The following is an 18,163-nucleotide window of genomic DNA, read 5'->3' on the forward strand; positions in this document are numbered from 1 at the left end:
CCTTCTCAGAAGAGTTGAAGCTGTTATAGCTGTAAAGGTTGGCTCAACTCCATATTAAACCCTATGGATTAAGAATGGGATGTCATTAAAGTTCATGTGCACGTGAAGGCAGGCGTCCCAAAACTTTTGGCAATATAGTCTATGAAGCCAAATTTATGTTTTGTGCGAAAAATAGACGGAATGTGAGTTGTTAATCACTGATATTCTGATATATACAGTATATTTAAATTAATCAAAGGAATACATTCTAATATCTTTTATTTATTAACAAAAGAGTAACTGCAAACAGAAGATAACTGAGTAAATAAACATTTTTGGGTGAGTTATCTCTTTTACTGTCAACTTTATTTCTTGTATCATATCTGGTAACACTTTCTATGTATTTCTGTTGTCATGATAATTTATGAGATGATACAGCACATTATAAGGTTGTTTATAAGGCATTTTGCATGTATTATAATGCATTAAGGATATCCTTATAATGCATTATAAATACAGGCTTCATAGAAAGTGTTACCTCAAATTTCCCCCAATGTTATCATAATGGGATGTAATCCACCCTCATTTTCCAGTCTGTCTGCTCTTCCCAGACCCAGACCCCCCCCCCCCCCCCCCCCTAAAGCCCCCAAACCTGCCACGGTTGATCTCCTTCAACCAACCTTGAAGTATTTTTAACCCATTATGCCCTAATCAAGCCACCCTTATCGCTTGTCAACCCGCCACTCAATCTCTGTTTCAGCCAGAGCCACACATAAACACAGTCTCACTCCCACTCACATCGGTGTCGCCACTGCACCACCGGAAAGAAATGGTCAGGGCAAAATAAAGAGGCAGAGCCAGGCTAAACTTAAATGTGTGAAATGTGAGGATGTTATCAGAGTGGTGTGAGAAAGACAGGTCAGAGAGTATCGGATGCCAGGAAGGAAGAGAGCAAGAAAGAGAAAGGCACAGTCAAAACCAGACGTGTTGCTCAATTGGATTGTTTTCCCCCCACAGACAGTCGTGAGGAGTCGGTTCTGGGTAGCATTCCTCTGCCCAGCTACACTATCGCTCCTGTCGGACCTGAAGATCACATTAGCCGCAAATATGCCTTCAAGGTAAGATCGCACACGGAAACACTTTATTTGACTTTGTCATTGTCATGTATTGCATGTAGTACTCCACATTAAGCAGTATTTAAATGTATAATTATAGTGTAACAAATTCACCTTAAACTTAAAATAAAGTGTAACCCACAAGACTTTAAGAAGAATGATAAAAAAGTATTCTTCAAATTGCAACTGTTAACCCTGTACTATGCGGTAATGATGTTAACATTTCACCAAAAAAGTAAATGACATTCTGTCATCACTTAAATATTTACTGTTGAATACAAAGTGAGCATTTTTGGAGGATGTACTGTAGTTGGTCATTCTTTTAAAGGGTTTCCCCAAAAATGAAAATTCTGTCATTACTCACCCTCATGTCACTCCACACTTTATTTACAAAATATTCATCTCCAACCCGTATTTTTAATTTTTTTTGCGCAAGCAAAGCACTTGCTTCGCTTCATAAACTTGAGGTTAATCCACTGGAGTCACATGGGGCATGAAAGTGTTAGTTGCATAGCTGTCAACATGAAACTGAAAACTCTCAGATTAATAAAAAGATCTTCATTTGTGTTCTGAAGATGAGCGAAAGACTTGTGGGTTTGGAAAAAACATGAGGGTGAGTGATTAATGACAGAATTTTTTAACATGAGGGTGAACTAACCCTTACAACTATAGTGAATGAGTACTGGAGCTTCTAAAAAGATACATTAGCACCAAAAAATTACACTTTACCCACTGTAGCCTTTTGGAGTCATATAATAGATTTGGGTGTAAAATAAACCATTCGACTGTTAGCGACTCTGTTTCTGATGTAATTGTACACATACCCACTAGTGTTGTTATTCTTAACTAAAACTAAAACTGATTTAAATCCTTTTTATTAACTGAAATAAAGCAGTAATAAAACCGAATATGAACATTAGATGAAAAATGCTAATCTTAAACTATTCAAAAAAATGTTCCCTTGGTTGAAATAAAATAAGCAGAGTTTAAGTATTAAAATTACTCAAACAAAAATAAATTGAAATATTAAAAATAAAAAGGCAAAAATCTAATTATTAAAACTAAATTTAAATACAAAAATGTCCTTTTGTGTTCCATGGATGAAAACATGTCATACATGTTTGGAACAACATGAGCATGTTTAAATGATGACAGGATTTTCATTTTCATGGTTAATAATTGACAGTTGTCCCAAGCAATCCATCAACTGAGGTAGCTGTGTACATGTAGTCATCACAAAATAAACCCCTTCAGGGTGATCCAGGTTTATATTTTTCTAATGACCCCACTGACTGTAAACACTCCATGCTTATTCATCTCAATTGTTTCGCAGTAGCTGCTTCCTCTTTGCCAATACGCCGTCTTTATGTTTTGTCATGTGCAATGGCTAATTACTTTGGGTCACTGTGCAGTTATGAATATGCATGCTTCATTCTCTTGCATGGCTTCAGCCCTGTGTATAGACTGCAGACAATACTTCAAAACTTATCTTAAAAGTTCAGTTATTATTCAGTAAGCTTTTAGTATAATCATATTGGCTGCACAAGTCTTTTCAATTCATCTAGTCTAGTTGAATCTCATATAACAAAAAATGAAGAATGAGTTGCTATGCCATGATCACATTACTATTCATTTTACAAAATAACCTTTTAGTGTACTGAAAACACCACATGGGTATTTTTCATACAATATAGAATACATGTTCCCCTTGAAGGCTGTGAATTTTACATAACCCTTTATCCAAGCTGTTTTTAGAGCTTTTCTTATTTGGTGCCTATCTATGTGCGAGTGTTTTTGTAGGCAAAGACTTCAGCAGTGGTTCATGTGGATTCATACCCTGCAGCTTGTGCGGTTCATTGTTGTCCTCATGGGGTTCATGACACAGAGTAAATGTATGGGTCTGTACTCATCCTGAGGGCAACAAAGTTACATAACCAGTCTACCTCTCTCTGCTCATCTCCTTCCTGCCCCTGTTCTCAGAGCTAGCAAGATTTTTGTTCAACGTGGGAGCAGAAGGACGACATTCCAGTTTTCAAGAAGAAGATCTTAATGCTTAATGGTTTAAAGTGCAAGTTGATCTCTGTTTGCACTTTGCAGCACTCCTGTTACACTTTTCTTCTTAAACGGATAGTTTTACACAGCCTACGGTGTCACGTTGTCCTCTTGGAGTGCTGTGAACAAAACTATTCACCCTTTTGGTGAGTACCCAGCTAACAAAATATGTTCTAAGAACATTTAGCTAACGTTCCCTTTAAAGGGATATATTTAACACAAAAATTATCTTAATTTACTCACCCTCATGTCGTTCCAAATTTGTAAGACTTTTTTTCATCTTCAGAACACAAAATAAGATCTTTTTGATCTTCTATCCATTGACAGCTACGCAACTGACACTTTGACGCTTAAAAAAGGCCATAAAAGTAATCCATATGAATTGAGCAGTTCAGTCAACATTATCTCAAGAGACATGACCACATTTATTTAATGAACAGATTGACTTAAGGCTTTTTTTCACATATAAACATTCATCAACGCACACAGTTGTGATAATTGGAAGCTCAAGCATGTTCGTCTGCCGAGGTAGAACCAGTGAGGTTCTTTCTCGTGTTATGCATAATGTTTGAGCTTCCACAAGAACCAATGAGTTTTATTTATTTGTTACACAGCACGTTTATGCTGCCGCAAGAACCAATGAGGTTCATTCTTGTTAAGCATCATGTTTGAGCTTCCACAAGGACCAATGAGGTTTGTTCTTACGCATCAAGCAGGTTTGGTTGAACTTCTGTTTATGTTTGCTGATCAGTGTTTAAATCTGACTAAAAGCCTAAATTCTATCTGTTCATCGTATAAGACGATCAAGTCTCTTCAGAAAATTTGGACAATCTCTTTATGAAATTTTTGAAGCATCAAAGTGTCAGTTGCGTAGCTGTCAATGGAGGGACAGAAAGCTCTCAGATTTCATCAAAAAGATCTTAATTTGTGTTCCGAAGATGAACACTTACAGGTTTGTATTGACATGAGGGCGAGTAATTAAAGGGGGGGTGAAACACTCAGTTTCAGTCAATCTCATGTCAATCTTGAGTACCTATGGAGTAGTATTGCATCCTTCATATCTCCGAAAAGTCTTTAGTTTTATCATATTTATAAAAGAAATATGGGCTGTACCGAGTCTTTCCGGAAAAAAACGAGCGCCTGGAGGCGTATCGTGTGGGCGGAGCTAAAGAATGACGAATGTGCACAAAGCGGTGATGTCCTCAAGCGTGGAGAAACCCATCACTATCTCAGCTAATACAGATAATGATCCACAATCAAATCTGAGGCTGAAATAAATTGAACAGGAGAAACGGCAACTTCAGGACGTCCGTCTCTGTGGTATGTACTGTATTTAGGGGCCTTTGTGTGTCTTTACGCGCAGTTTATGAGGACATGATTCGGTTTATGGACTATTGTATGCGACTAGACCTTAGAGGTAGCAAGCAAAACGGTTTTGCACGTCAGAGTCAGACTAGTGTAACGTTATTAGAGAGTGTTTATGGACGTGCATTTCCTCTCTCTCCCTCTAGCTACGCGCACGCGCACCCTACCGGGAGAAGAGCCCGTACGGCCCATACAAGGACCTTCCGATCTATTTAACGTCAAGTAGACCCATACTCGAAAAAAACTTGCCGAAACTTGTGAGAAACCGGAAGGAGTATTTTTAACACAGAAATACTCCATCAAACGTCCAACATTAGTTTTTGAAACTTTGTCTATGTTTAGGATGGGAATCCAAGTCTTTAAAGGTGTAAAAAGCTCAGTATGCATGAAACAGCATTTCAAACCCCCCCCCCCCCCCCCCTTAACAGAATTTTTAGTTTTTTGGGTGAACTAACTGTTTCTGAGAACATTATTAAATACCAGATACCTCTTAATGAACCTTAATGTTTAATGTTACTGGAAGAACATTTGTTCATTAATTTGAGAGAACCTTGCCTGAACGTTAGCCATCGTTCTGAGAGCATTACCTTGTCAGCTGGGTACCTAGTAGTTGTATCATACACTCCACTGAGGGTTAGGGATCATTTACCGTAAGCTTCACACAAGAGAGAATGTTTACCTTGGAATCTGGATGTCGATTTTGAGTATTGAGTGACTCAGATGGGCAGCAGAGAGTCTGTAATCTGTACTAATCCCCTATGAAAAAGAAGGCTTACTGTGGTGAATTCTGCTCAGCCAGCAATCTCACCCCACATGCTGGTAGATAGACACGTTCCGAGTGACTAAATCTTTCACTGATTCGTCAGTAAGCTTCTAGATATCAGTACGAAGGTGTGAAAAACCTAGGCTAAAGAGCTAAGCAAATTGTGTCTTTTGTGTTTTTCTAATGGCTTCTTTCTGTGGGCGTTTGTGCTTTGTGTTTCAGGCTGTTTTGCGGTCTGGTGTGCTGTTTTGTGCTCTTTCACTCCTGCTATTTATTTCTGTCACCCTTATCTTGATGGTGCTGACAGTCCTTAAATTATACTGACAATTTCCCAGCTCTTGTATATATCCTAAACAGGAAATGCCAGTAGGTGTTTGGTTCAGTTGACCAGTCATTGTCCTCTATTTGCTGAACTATGTCCTTCTTCTGTTCCCATTGGTGGGCTTCCTGCCTGTGATGAGTGACTGACAGTCCAGAAAGGCTCTGAGACACATTCAGCATCATCTGTAAATAGGTACACTTTCAACTCTATGGCTTCGCTACATTAACCACTGGCATGTGTAAACTCTTTGAGAATCTGTGTGACTTTTCTCACTGACAGCATTTCCTCTTTTTGAGATGTGTGAAATGATCCTTTACAGGAAATGATATCTACTGAAAATTTAAAGTAACCCTATTATGTTTTTTTTGCGAATATTACCTTTCATGCAGTGTGTAATATAGCTGTCTGTGAGTGTAAATCATCTGCAAAGCTGTCAAGTCGAAAGTGCACAATATATAAAAGTTGTCTTCCAAAAAAGTCTGTGCAAATTCTCTTTGTAAACACTTCCAAAGGATGAATATATGAATAGTCAGTGGTTAAAATGACCACAGCAATACAATAGCAACACAACCTTTTGACGATTGTTTCTCATATCATCTCTGTCTAAATGGGATTTACAAATCACTTATCCATTCAACGTATGCGCTGTTATTGGTACAGTTAATGACAGTTTCCATGTGCACCACAATAAATTAGAAATCATATACACATCTTTTCATATTTAGGTTCAGGTTTAATAAATAGTTTTTCCAATGTTTCATCATCATATTCACTCTGATTAATATGGTAAAATCGACTCCATCAAGGATTTTAGAAGCCTCCGGAGCTGAAGTTCAGTTATGGCAATTGGAGTTTCTTTCAAGACACGCGATGTAAGCGGTAGACCAATCACAACAGACTGGGTCGTCTGACCAATCAGAGCAGAGTAGCTCGTTAAAAGGAGGGATTTAGAGAAACTGATTCATCCATCGAGTCACTTGAGAATCATTGAAAATGTGATGTGCAATGTGTATTATGATAAAATGTAAGTGTTTTTTTTTTTACCTTTGATGCTTGTAAACTTATTGTAGTAGACCTCCAAAACAAAATTAGAAACCTTAAAAATACCAAAATAGGGCCACTTTAAGGGACCTTAGGATATAGCTGATATCCTATAGCTAATATTTCTTCTTAATTTGCATAAGGGACCTTTTTGGGATCAAAAATTGAATGTATCAGATAATATTGTAATATTTGGTTTAGTTTACTCAGGGTTCCCAGGATCATGGACAATTTGGAAATATATATTTATTTTTTTAAATAGTTCTTCCAGACCAAGAAAATCATGGAAGTAAGGAGCCTGCTTGATGCCGTCACATGGGGAAGTGACGGATGGAAAACCCTGAGGCCAGAGTAATTTAAAAATACTACTGTTATTATGTCACAAAATGGAGTTTTAAGAGTTTTTCAGGCGAGGATGTAGTTGTTTAAAGCTCAAATCGGTGGTTTATTTATAAAGAGAGTGCCTATTTGAAAATTTGATCTGGTGTTTTCGGAGATTTAGGCAATCAGCGGCGCTCGTTAACCCCAGCGAGAGCAGCCTTAACTCGGCTAGTCCTTCTGACGACTGCCGCTGCCTGGCAGAAGCCCCTCCCATGACGCGAATTAACGTCTGTTGTGTAGTGAATGTCACACGCGAATAAAGCGGATTTCACACGCGAATGTATTCAAAAAGTTTAAGCGTCTAACTTCGAACAAATAGCGCAATTCATTCGCTTCATTCGCATCTGGTGTGAACGCCCCATCAGACGTTCTAGGTTGTCTATGAAAGGCTGATTTTTATGTGGAGGACTCCCAAGGATGTGACTGTTACGTTCGCTCCTGAGAACCTCTCTTCCATTCAATGGCACATGAAATTAAAGCTTATTCTGTACAGTGATGTCAATTTTTCATTCAAATAAAAGGAATTAATTTAAACTGTAGTGTCACATACATAGCCAGATCTGTATAATCTATAGTCTCAAATATATTTTACAATCAAACTATCATGGCAGTGTAACTTTACTTACCTTATCTGTTGACATGATCGCAGAGCTGGTGCAAACATTTCCACATCGCTATGATCAGATGCTTTTAACTGCTGTTTTCTCTTCGTAGTCATTTTTGTTGTTGATTTTGTTGAGGAAAGCACGCAGCACATATTTACATATGCATTTTTTTTTTACTTCTAAGCAAAGAACGAGTATATTTTGAGTATATCGCTGCATTAAATCAAGTTCAGTCTCTTGTATGTTAAGTGTGCACGAGCTTGCGCATGAGCAATAAGTTGTTGCAGTTCACTTAACGGCCACCAGTGTCACTAATAAGGGTTTCTGTATTATTCATATAACCCCTTTAAGTAGTTTTTCTAAGTCAATTAGTCGAAAATCGAATTGAATCAAATCTAATCTCATTGTGGTTTGAATCGTTCTGAATTTGCTTAGAAACAAATACCTGTGAATCATGAGTTGATTCACGCTCGACCCAAAAATTCACACTGTTACTAGACAGATTTGCCACACACCTCACTATTTTACTTGATAGGTATATCTGATAGATATGTATAATGCACAGTGGAGTCCACAGATATTCAAAGCTCTCCTGTTGTGGTTGTAAGCAAACAGGACCGTTAAACGTTTGCCATACCAGGGCGCTGTATACTTATAATGGATTGTGGATGACATAATAGAAAATGCTATTAATGAAAGCTAAAAGCATCTTCAACTAGTTCCACATGCTGCAGGGTCCCAAAAAGAAAGGAAGCAGTTTGCTATTGTTAGCTCTTTGTTTTGTCTCCAAGTGTGTGTACACAGCTGTGTTTTTGCATGCACATAGTTTTAGTTTGGATCCGAGTAATGATTTAATAACACAAAATTAAACTTTTGGTTTGTAATATGAAGTTATATAGTTATACAGAAGGCTAATGAATATTAGCATTTTTGAGGTATGATTTTTCTTCAATTTTGTTGTGTAACTGCTCTGAGACTTTGGGTTGGAGATCCAAATGCAGCTTTATTAAAAGAACAATCCAGACACTATCCAATGTACAGGCAATGGGTCAATAAACAGGCAGGCAGTCCAAACAAACAAGGCAGGAGTGAGAGGTAAAAGGGAAGTCCAAAAACAGGCAGAGTCCAGATAACAAGATACAGCAGAAGCCTGGGATAAACACTCAGAGATGCAGCGTAACGCATACAAAACCTTGCAATGAATGACAGGCTGAACAGGCTAGATATAGGCAGAGGTATGAGGTAAATGAGACACAGGTGTAAACAATAAGTGCTGATAAGTCTGGGCAAAGGATTATGGGTAATGTAGTCTTTGATGGAATGACAGTCTGGGGTGGAGGGGTGGCCCTTAGGTGGTAATCAGGGGCACTCTCACCGGTGAATCGTGACAAATCTACTCTTCTGTTTAAAAGTTTGGGGTTGATCATTTTTTTACTGTGTTTGAAAGATATCTCTTATGCTCTCCAAGGCTGATAGTTGATACGGATACTTGATACAGTGATACATTAAAACTTTTTTTTTTGTTTAATGTCTTTTCTTATCATAAAAATGTTAAGTTAAACTAGACATTATACATGCTAAATGTCTCACTTTTGAACAAATGATTGTGTCCTTGCTGAATTAAAGGCCACATTTTTTCCCAAAAGAAAAAAATCGTACTAAACCCAAACTTTTGAATGACAATGTAGGTGTAACATACATTTTATGTGGGCATATTTTTAAAAACAATTCTGCTTTATCATACTTAACCTACCATATAAGGGGCTTTTACGTTCATACGCATTCTATTGAAGTAGGGATAGCGATAGTTCTCCCAAAAATGTGAATGTTTTTCCAAACCTTTATGGCTTTTTCCTTCCAAGGAATACAAATGGAGATGTTTTCAACTATTATTAATGGGATTCTTTTTCATACATTGAAAGCATATAGTTAACAGAGACTGTAAAGCTAAATGTCATTATAAAGGTAGTTTTTTTGCACTATATTCCAAGCATTCTAAGGTTATTTGGGAAAAGACTGTAGTCATAATCCACTGAAAACTGCCATAGGAATGAAACCAAATGCCATTGATTGTCAGCAAGTTTGAATATATGGAAGTATACATGAAATATGAGAGCTATGACGAGTTTTTCAACATAAATGTTGGTTTGTCACATAAGGCTTGTAACGGACTAGTTGCATGCACTATAGTTATGGTGCATTTTTGTATTTTATGGAGCTTTTATTGTTATACAGCCACTGCACGCGTTATGCTTTCATTGTAAGGAATAGCACAGCATGCACATTAATCAGAGTTCTATAGAAGAATGACAGTGACTGGTTTAAAATGGCATAAAGATGAATAAATAATGACACTATTTTTACTTTTGGGTGAACTATCACATAAAGAACACGAGTCTCATTTGTCCAAAGGAATTAGACAGGTTATTTATTTCACCGGTTGTTGGATGGTTATGTAGCATCCAGCCCTCTGCAGTGGTCCAGGCACCATGCATGATTCAAACCGATCAGCCATCTGTCTGCGCTTTACTGCCTCATTGCAGAGCTTTCCCTCAGTGGACTATTAAAACACAGGCAGCAGCTTAGCACCTCACTGCTTGCCTTTAATGAGCCTGTCATGTAAACACACGTGTGTCTTCACGCGTATGTGTATTTTGTCTTGTGCTTTTTGCTCACACTGAGAGAAAAAGAACAGATTAGTGAAGATGAGAGATCAGATGACTATAATGAACTCTAATTGTCTCTTTGTTTCATTTTACGTAATTGAATGCAACAGAAGTTACTCTCTGAATCTATTTTTAATGAGGAAATTGCAGACTGAGTTCATGTTAATTACGACAGTGTCTGTGCTCTCCTTTTGTATGGCAGTCTGTCTATGTTTAAGACTTGCTGGTAAATACAAAAAAAATTATATATATACATTTTATAAATCAATTATGTATACACCAATAAGGCATAACATTATGACCTTGTGTTGGTCCCCATTTTGCTGCCAAAACAGTCCTGACCCGTCAAGGACTCCACTAGACCCCTTAAAGTGTGCTGTGGTATCTGGCATCAAGACATTAGCAGCAGATCATTTAAGTCCTGTAAGTTGCGAAGTGGGGCCTCCATGGATCGGACTTGTTTGTTCAGCACATCCCACTGATGCTCGATTGGATTGAGATCTGGGGAATTTGGAGGGCAAGTCAACACCTCAAACTCATTGTTGTGCTTCTCAAACCATTCCTGCTTGCTTTCTTCCCATAGTGCATCCTGGTGCCACGTGTTCCCCAGGTAAGCGACGCACATGCACCCAACCATCCACGTGATGTAAAAGAAAACGTGATTCATCCAACCAGGCCACCTTCTTCCATTGCTCCGTGGTTCAGTTCTGATGCTCACTGTTGGTGGTTTCAGCGGTGGACAGGGGTCAATCTGGGCACCCTGACTGGTCTGCGGCTATGCAGCCCCGTACGCAACAAACTGTGATGCACTGAGCATTCTGAAACCTTTCTATCAGAACGGCATTAACTTCTTCAGCAATTTGACCTACAGTAGCACGTCTGTTTGAACGGACCACACGGGCCAGCCTTCGCTCCCCACGTGCATCAATGAGCCATGGCCGCCCATGACCCTGTCGTCAGTTCACCACTGTTCCTTCCTTGGAGCACTTTTTATAGATACTGACCACTGAGATGTAGTTTTGGAGATGCTCTGACCCAGTCGTCTAGCCGTCACAATTTAGCCCTTGTCAAATTCGCTCAAATTCTTATGCTTGCCCATTTGTCCTGGTTCTAACAAATCAACTTTAACAGATACCGTGATGAAGAGATAATCAGTGTTATTCACTTCTCCGGTCATAATGTTATGCCTGATCAGTGTATTATTAAACTTGCCTTTGCTTATATTACTTTTTATGACTTTTTTTTAAATATTTTCAAATGTCTTTGCTTTACACTTATTGGGTGGTGTGGTGCTTATTTGACTTTTTCGTCCGTCCTTCATGCTTATTCATATCATTGTTTCTGTAGCTTGATTACATAACTGATAAGTTATGTTTAGTCGGTGTGTATTTGTGTTTCTTATCACAGTGTGGCGTTGGCTTGATCGTCATTTTCTCCTTAATTCATTCTGCATCTCGTCAGTGTGCGCTGTGTTGTAATCCTTCACGCCTTTGATTATCATGCTGAAACCTCAGATGTTCCTCTGGCCAACACTTATCTGCTGATGCAGTGTTTCTCCTTTTCCCAGGGCTGGGCTGATTTTAGTGCTTTCTCTCTTGCAGGCTACACACACAGGCATGCGCTCCTACATTTACAAAAAAAGCTCTGTGATTGGCTCGCAGGCGGAGCACACTGGGATGAGGACGTACTATTTCAGTGCGGACACACAGGAGGACATGAATGGCTGGGTCAGGGCCATGAACCAGGCTGCACTGATGCAAACCCATACAGTGAAGAGGTCAGTGAGTCACAAAACTTTCCAAAATCATTTTCTTAATCAGTATTTTGGTATTTCTGGACAGGACAAATATATGTTTATATAATTAAAACAAGACACATTTACTTCAGATAGTTCATCCAAAAAATTTAATTCTGTCATCATTTACTCACCCTCAAGTTGTTCCAAACCTGAATGAATTTCTTTCTTCTACTGCACAAAGAAATTGAATAAAGGCTTTTTATTTATTGCCTTAGCTCCATATGTTTTTATGGCAAAAGAAGATATTTTGAAGAATATGGGTAACCTTGCAGTTGATGGGCCGTTGACTTTATAGGGTAAAATAATACTATGTAAGTCAATGGGGTAAATCAATTGTTGGGTTACCGATTGTAATACGGTTTGTAGATGGGAAGGAAGGAGGCGGGAACCGGCGAATGTTCAAACAACTTTTATTAATTCAAAATAAATAAACAAAACGAAAGTAAAACCGCGGGCAGCCCCTCACGGACGACTGCCCGCAAACACACAAAATAAAACGTGGGCAGCCCCTCACGGACGACTGCCCACAAACACATACTAACACGTAAAACAAAACATAACATAAATCCAGGCCTGGTCCTCTCTCGTCTTCCGCAGCTCTTGTTCCTCCTTTTATGCTCCCGTCACATGGCCGCGAGACGAGACCGGTGTGCCACGCAGCTGGCACTCGTTAACATTAATCACCGGCCCGCTCTCGTGGTCCCTCGCCCCGCTGCTTGCCACACCACACCGATATCCTTGAAAATATCTTATTTTGTGTTCAGCAGAAGAAAGAAATTCCTACAGATTTGGAACAACTTGAGGAATTAAAGGAATTGAGGATTTTTTCTTGTTTTAAACATGTTCAGATGTTCAGAATAATGTATTTAAATATATACAATTTCCAATCATGTGGATTATGCTGTTTTAACACAAACAAACTAGTAAACCTTATGTTATTTTTAAATTATTTTATAATGTTTCCTGAGGTGTACTTATATTGTTAGTATGGTTTTTGCATCAAACATGTCATAATTTAAAAATAAAAGGCTTTTTTTTTCTATAATGATATTAGCCCTCTGGCTTTAATGTTCTGTTTCAAGGGGCGTGTCTGCTGTGAGACTTCAGTGAAAACACCCACTGTTGTGATTGGCTGACATCTTTGCATTTGAAATAGGGGGCGTGGTTTACTGAGGCGCAAGCAGAGAGAGATGGAGAGCTGGGGAAAGATTGCTGAGAAAGTGTTATTGTACCGAGTTGTAGCGAGTTTATTTTTTTAGTATCTGAGAGCTCTGAATAAACACGAGTGAACTTTGCAACATTAATTCTCTCACAAAATGCTTTCACCACAACAAACAACAAACACGACATCGACATGAATACAGTCAGAGCTTCTGTTGAGCATAACAGCGTAACTCATTATAACGGCAGTTTGGACAAGTGTGCACTGCAGATATACCTGTGATTGACAGATCCGAACATTATAAAGAGTGTTCTTTGATCGCTCTCTGTAGTTTAATCATTTAAATAACAGATTTGTTTCTTGCCACTAACAGAAACAACGTGAAGTTGCTGGTTTTAGTCACTGGCTTGATTCACTGATTCATCAAGACGGCCAGCGGCGGGACTGACAGTATTAAACGATTTAGAAAGAAAGTCTGTGTGAACTTGAATTATTAGCTACACATCAGAAATCACTGATCCCAGATCAGACATTAATGAACACTGTTACTATCACTGTTTGTGGCGGTGCTGTTGAATCCATATGGTAAAGCCTGTGCTGACATCGCGACTGAAAACTGAATCCATTCTCTACTAATTCTCTGGGCGGGCAAAGCCGAGGAAGGGGAGGAAACCTTTCCTGATGACGTCATAACAGGAGAATTCAAGATGGGCTCGTCTGAGCTCTCATGTTCTCAAAGGCAGAGAAAGACAGCCAGAACTCGGTTTACACCGATCAAAATTTCTAGTCACTTGGGGACAATAATATTCAGGCTAGGGGAACTCATATTAATGTTGAAAAACCTCATAAAATTAAAATGTAATGCAATGGGACCTTTAATATGCCGCTGCTGTTTCCTTAAAATCATTTGTGTCTGTTTTTGTGTACAAATTTCCTCACTTATAGAGTAAAATATTATGACAAAGGACATTTTACTGGTCCTCACGAGTTAAAAGGGCTTATAAATCGCCCGAAACATTTTTGTATTTAAATCTAGTGATTTTCACATTTCTGTGATGGGTAGGTTTAGGGGGTCGGGTTAGGTAACAGAACATATAATTAACCTAATATTAAAACAATTGCTTAGAAGTCTATGCAATGTCCTCACTAATATAGCGAAACAATCGTGTTTGTGTTTGCAGTACTGTTGAGTGCAATCTTCTCCAGCATGTGTCAAGGGACGTTGTGAGTCTGTAAGCGTTTGTCAGGCCTTCAGTGCTGTTGACTGACAGCGATGCTACAGTGTGTCTTGTTCTGCCAGTGCAGAAGACCAGATGGGTAGTGAGCAGTGACTCAGCTTTCTGTCTCTCTGCTGTCTGGGCCGTCAGTCACTGAGTCCAAACTCAGCTCAGATGTTGTTTGAGTACTCAAGTAGACTAAATGACCAAATACCCATCTGTAGTTTAGATACTAAAAACATGGATAGGGAAAATAGGGTAGGGTGTCACACCGTTTAGGATTATCAGTTCCAACTGCATAAACACGAAATACGGTTTAGCCAGTTTTGGCCATCTCAAACATTGATATTTTCCTTTGCCACACGTAATGCTTGTTTTCCCAATTTCAGCATTTATAGACTGAATAGTTCTCTGTCTCTGACTCTCTGCTGGTGATGTCGTTAGCCAAGGCACCAAATTGGGATCATGGCAGGATCTTTGAGTTGTCATAGCAGCCAAACACTAATGAGACTGGTGTCAGCTTGAGCTGGCATCCAACCAGGCAGAAAATTTGTCTTTGATAGTCCAGGATAAAAAGTCATTTCTTTTCATAACCCTATTTTGAGACTTATAGAGTGGCTTTTGGTTCTCATAAATGCTCTTATATTTGTGTTTTGTCCTTTGTCTGTTTTTATTGCATATACTATTTGTTTGGTGATTTAAATGGAATCAGTCATGTTTTACGCCTTTGCGTTTCATGTCCGACTGTAGGAATGTGGGAGTCATATTTTCAGAATCTCTGTTGGCTTTGTTTTGCGTCCAGCTTATTTGCACATGTGGCTATTTGTACGGGTACTCTGAGTAAATCATCTGCGACACGCCCTAGAAGTGCATATGCAATTTGTTCCTAATAGTAGGGTAACCTAGCCTGACATGGTCATACTCTTACACACAATTCTAGTCAGAATATGAGGCTGAAACTGTGATTATGGGGCGTGTTTCAACCGAACCAGGAAAGACCTCAATTGGATAGACCTACAACCAATCAGAGCAACGAAGCAACGTCAACAGAGCTCAACTGCACTGTGTTGCCAATTCCGCGTTTTTTTCCCGCGGGTTGTTTTCTATGTCCGCGGGTTGAAGCGAATATTATGTCATATATAGACCCAGGAGTGCGAATTTTAGCAGGCAACCTTGCCAAAATAACACACATTTTACCCCCCAAACACCATTTTTTTTCCGGAGAACCCTCCGAGAAGCTATTGTTTAGGGCTAGTAGTTGGGGGTTTTGTTGTAAAAACTTGGCAACCCTGTCTCCATGTGCGCTCAAATAAACGATCTTTGCCGGTGTTGTAGAAAAATTAAAGAATTTAATGATACACAGAGTACTTACCCAACATGATCATCATTTTTGAGAGAAATTGTGACGGTGAATGCATATAAAAACAAGCTCTCCGTTTAAGATTTGAACAAATATAATCCAAGCCCCTTTGATGACGTGCATGATTACGTTACTGTTGATCATCTGTCCATTATCATCTAAAGCCCGCCCTGATGATTTCATTGGTCCGAACAGTTTCTGTTCAGAGATGATTACTCCTCTATGGAGCGAGGCCAGACCGAACCGCCCAACCTAAAATTTTTGTGGGTGGGGTTAAGTTCGGCTGGCATCCAGGCTAAGGCTAACCTTTATTTGGATAAATCATACTTCAATATTTGAACAGAAGAAGTGACCTTAATTGTATTGAATGTACACTTCAAATCTTCAATAAAAAGTATATTTAAAAAACACTGAACATAAATATTATATAGACTAGAGTACATATTCATGTTTCTGTTTCATGCACACTTTTAAATAAAACTAAATGTCAAGTTTCACATTTAAGAACATATTAATGAAAATATGTTAATACATTCATTGAATAATCTTTTGTTATGCTTTATAAAAGTCCACTTATTTTTGATGTGTTGACTAACATATTAAAGCACATGTAAAGTACTTTATTATAAACTTAACTGTAGTGTGCGACTTGATATAACCTTTAATTTTAAATTTTATATTTTAAATGTAATAAATTGCAACTTCATCTTTACTGATGCGGAATTGCAAATATATTTATTTATATACATGACATACAAGTTTAAATTAAAATATATATAGTATGTTTTATATTGTCAGTACATTTGGTAGTAAGCTTTAACCACATTTTAAAGCCAATAAAAGTAATTATGAAAGTTGATATAAATAATCGTTATATTAACATTAGGTCATACTTGGGTCCAAAATCTTTTTTTAAACTATAATAATGTCCAATATATGCCATAAGTACTCTTTTTAAAAGTATGCTAATGTATATTTTTCACAAGGGTACTACTGAAAATAAACATTATTATAAATGCATGTCCTCTTTAAACAATATGTGAACGATTACATCTCTAAATACTGTAGATATTATCAGGCCTAAAGTAACAGCTGTTCGTTTTAAAATGCAGATTGGAATTTGTCTGTTGTGGACTTTGTGTGTGTCTGAATGCAAAGAGCCACTAGAGGCTATTTCTTTTTAGTCTGTGCAGCTTCAGTATTATTAGTCTGAATGTAGAGTGAGCTCCAATAGAGATAGCCAAGCTCCCAGCGGTCATGTCTTTTCCAAATGTAGATTCACTTCGGGCCTGATTTATTCATGTCACATTTAGACTGCTATATATGGACAACTTGAAGCTGAAATTAATTTAAGAAATGAGTTTTTGCAAAGTTCAACAGACTATTTAATGCTGACTGTAGCTGTAAGGCTGTTCATATAGGATACTTTAGCACCACATTTATCTTTAAAGTGCAATTGTCTGACTTTTCCATCTGTGAAGGACAATAATATGGACTATATTTAAGCAGTGAGTCATTAACAGCAGTTTGAGTGCAGATGTCAAGCTATTAACTACCGCTTGGGTGGTTTCTGTGCAGATTGCTTAAACAGTGGCATAAGAAAATAGCTCAACACATTAAAGGGTTAGTTCACCCAAAAATGAAAATTCTGTCTAATTACTCGCCCTCATGTCATTACAAACTTTTAAGACTTTCGTTCATCTTCAGAACACAAATGACGATCTTTTTGATGAAATCTAAAAGCTTTCTGACCCTCCGCTAACAGCTACACAACTGACACTTTGACGCTTCAAAAAAGATCATAAAGAGATCGTAAAACTAATTAATATGAATTGAGCTGTTAAGTAAACATTTTCTAAAGAGACTTGATCGCTTTATATGATGAACAGATTTAATTTAGGCTTTTATTCACTTATAAACATTCATCAACTCACATCAGTTGTGGTAAACGGAAGATCAAGCATGTTCGCTTGATGTGAGAGAACCAATGAGGTTCATTCTAGTTACGCATCACATTTGAGCTTCAGTAAGAACCAATGAGGTTCATTCTAGTGTTACGCATCACATTTAAGCTTCAGTAAGAACCAATGAGGTTCATTCTCGTGTTACGCAGCACGTTTGAGCTTCAGTAAGAACCAATGAGGTTCATTCTAGTTACGCATCACATTTGAGCTTCAGTAAGAACCAATGAGGTTCATTCTAGTTACGCATCACATTTGAGCTTCAGTAAGAACCAATGAGGTTCATTCTCGTGTTACGCATCACATTTGAGCTTCAGTAAGAACCAATGAGGTTCATTCTCGTGTTACGCATCACATTTGAGCTTCAGTAAGAACC

At 38.2% G+C, this 18,163-nt stretch overlaps 1 protein-coding gene across 14 annotated transcripts in view; it reads left to right on the forward strand.

Moving 5' to 3' along the window:
• plekha7a (pleckstrin homology domain containing, family A member 7a) overlaps window positions 1-18,163 on the forward strand; it is a 119,725-nt gene that overhangs the window by 76,004 nt on the left and 25,558 nt on the right. For 10 of the 14 annotated variants that reach the window (XR_010898400.1, XR_010898401.1, XM_067419005.1 and 7 more), the window contains 2 exons: window positions 997-1,097; window positions 11,891-12,066. Coding sequence is in view for 12 of the 14 variants with exons in the window: in XM_067419005.1 (XP_067275106.1) it covers window positions 997-1,097; window positions 11,891-12,066 (277 nt within the window). In the remaining 2 variants the exon portion in view is untranslated. Of the gene's footprint in view, window positions 1-996; window positions 1,098-4,972; window positions 5,789-11,890; window positions 12,067-18,163 lie in introns of those variants that run through there. The other 4 variants (XM_067419008.1, XM_067419014.1, XM_067419016.1 and 1 more) reach the window with 3 other exon arrangements.

The sequence above is a fragment of the Pseudorasbora parva genome, chromosome 16 (genome assembly GCF_024679245.1).
Source record: "Pseudorasbora parva isolate DD20220531a chromosome 16, ASM2467924v1, whole genome shotgun sequence".
In the NCBI taxonomy this organism is placed as follows: domain Eukaryota; kingdom Metazoa; phylum Chordata; class Actinopteri; order Cypriniformes; family Gobionidae; genus Pseudorasbora; species Pseudorasbora parva.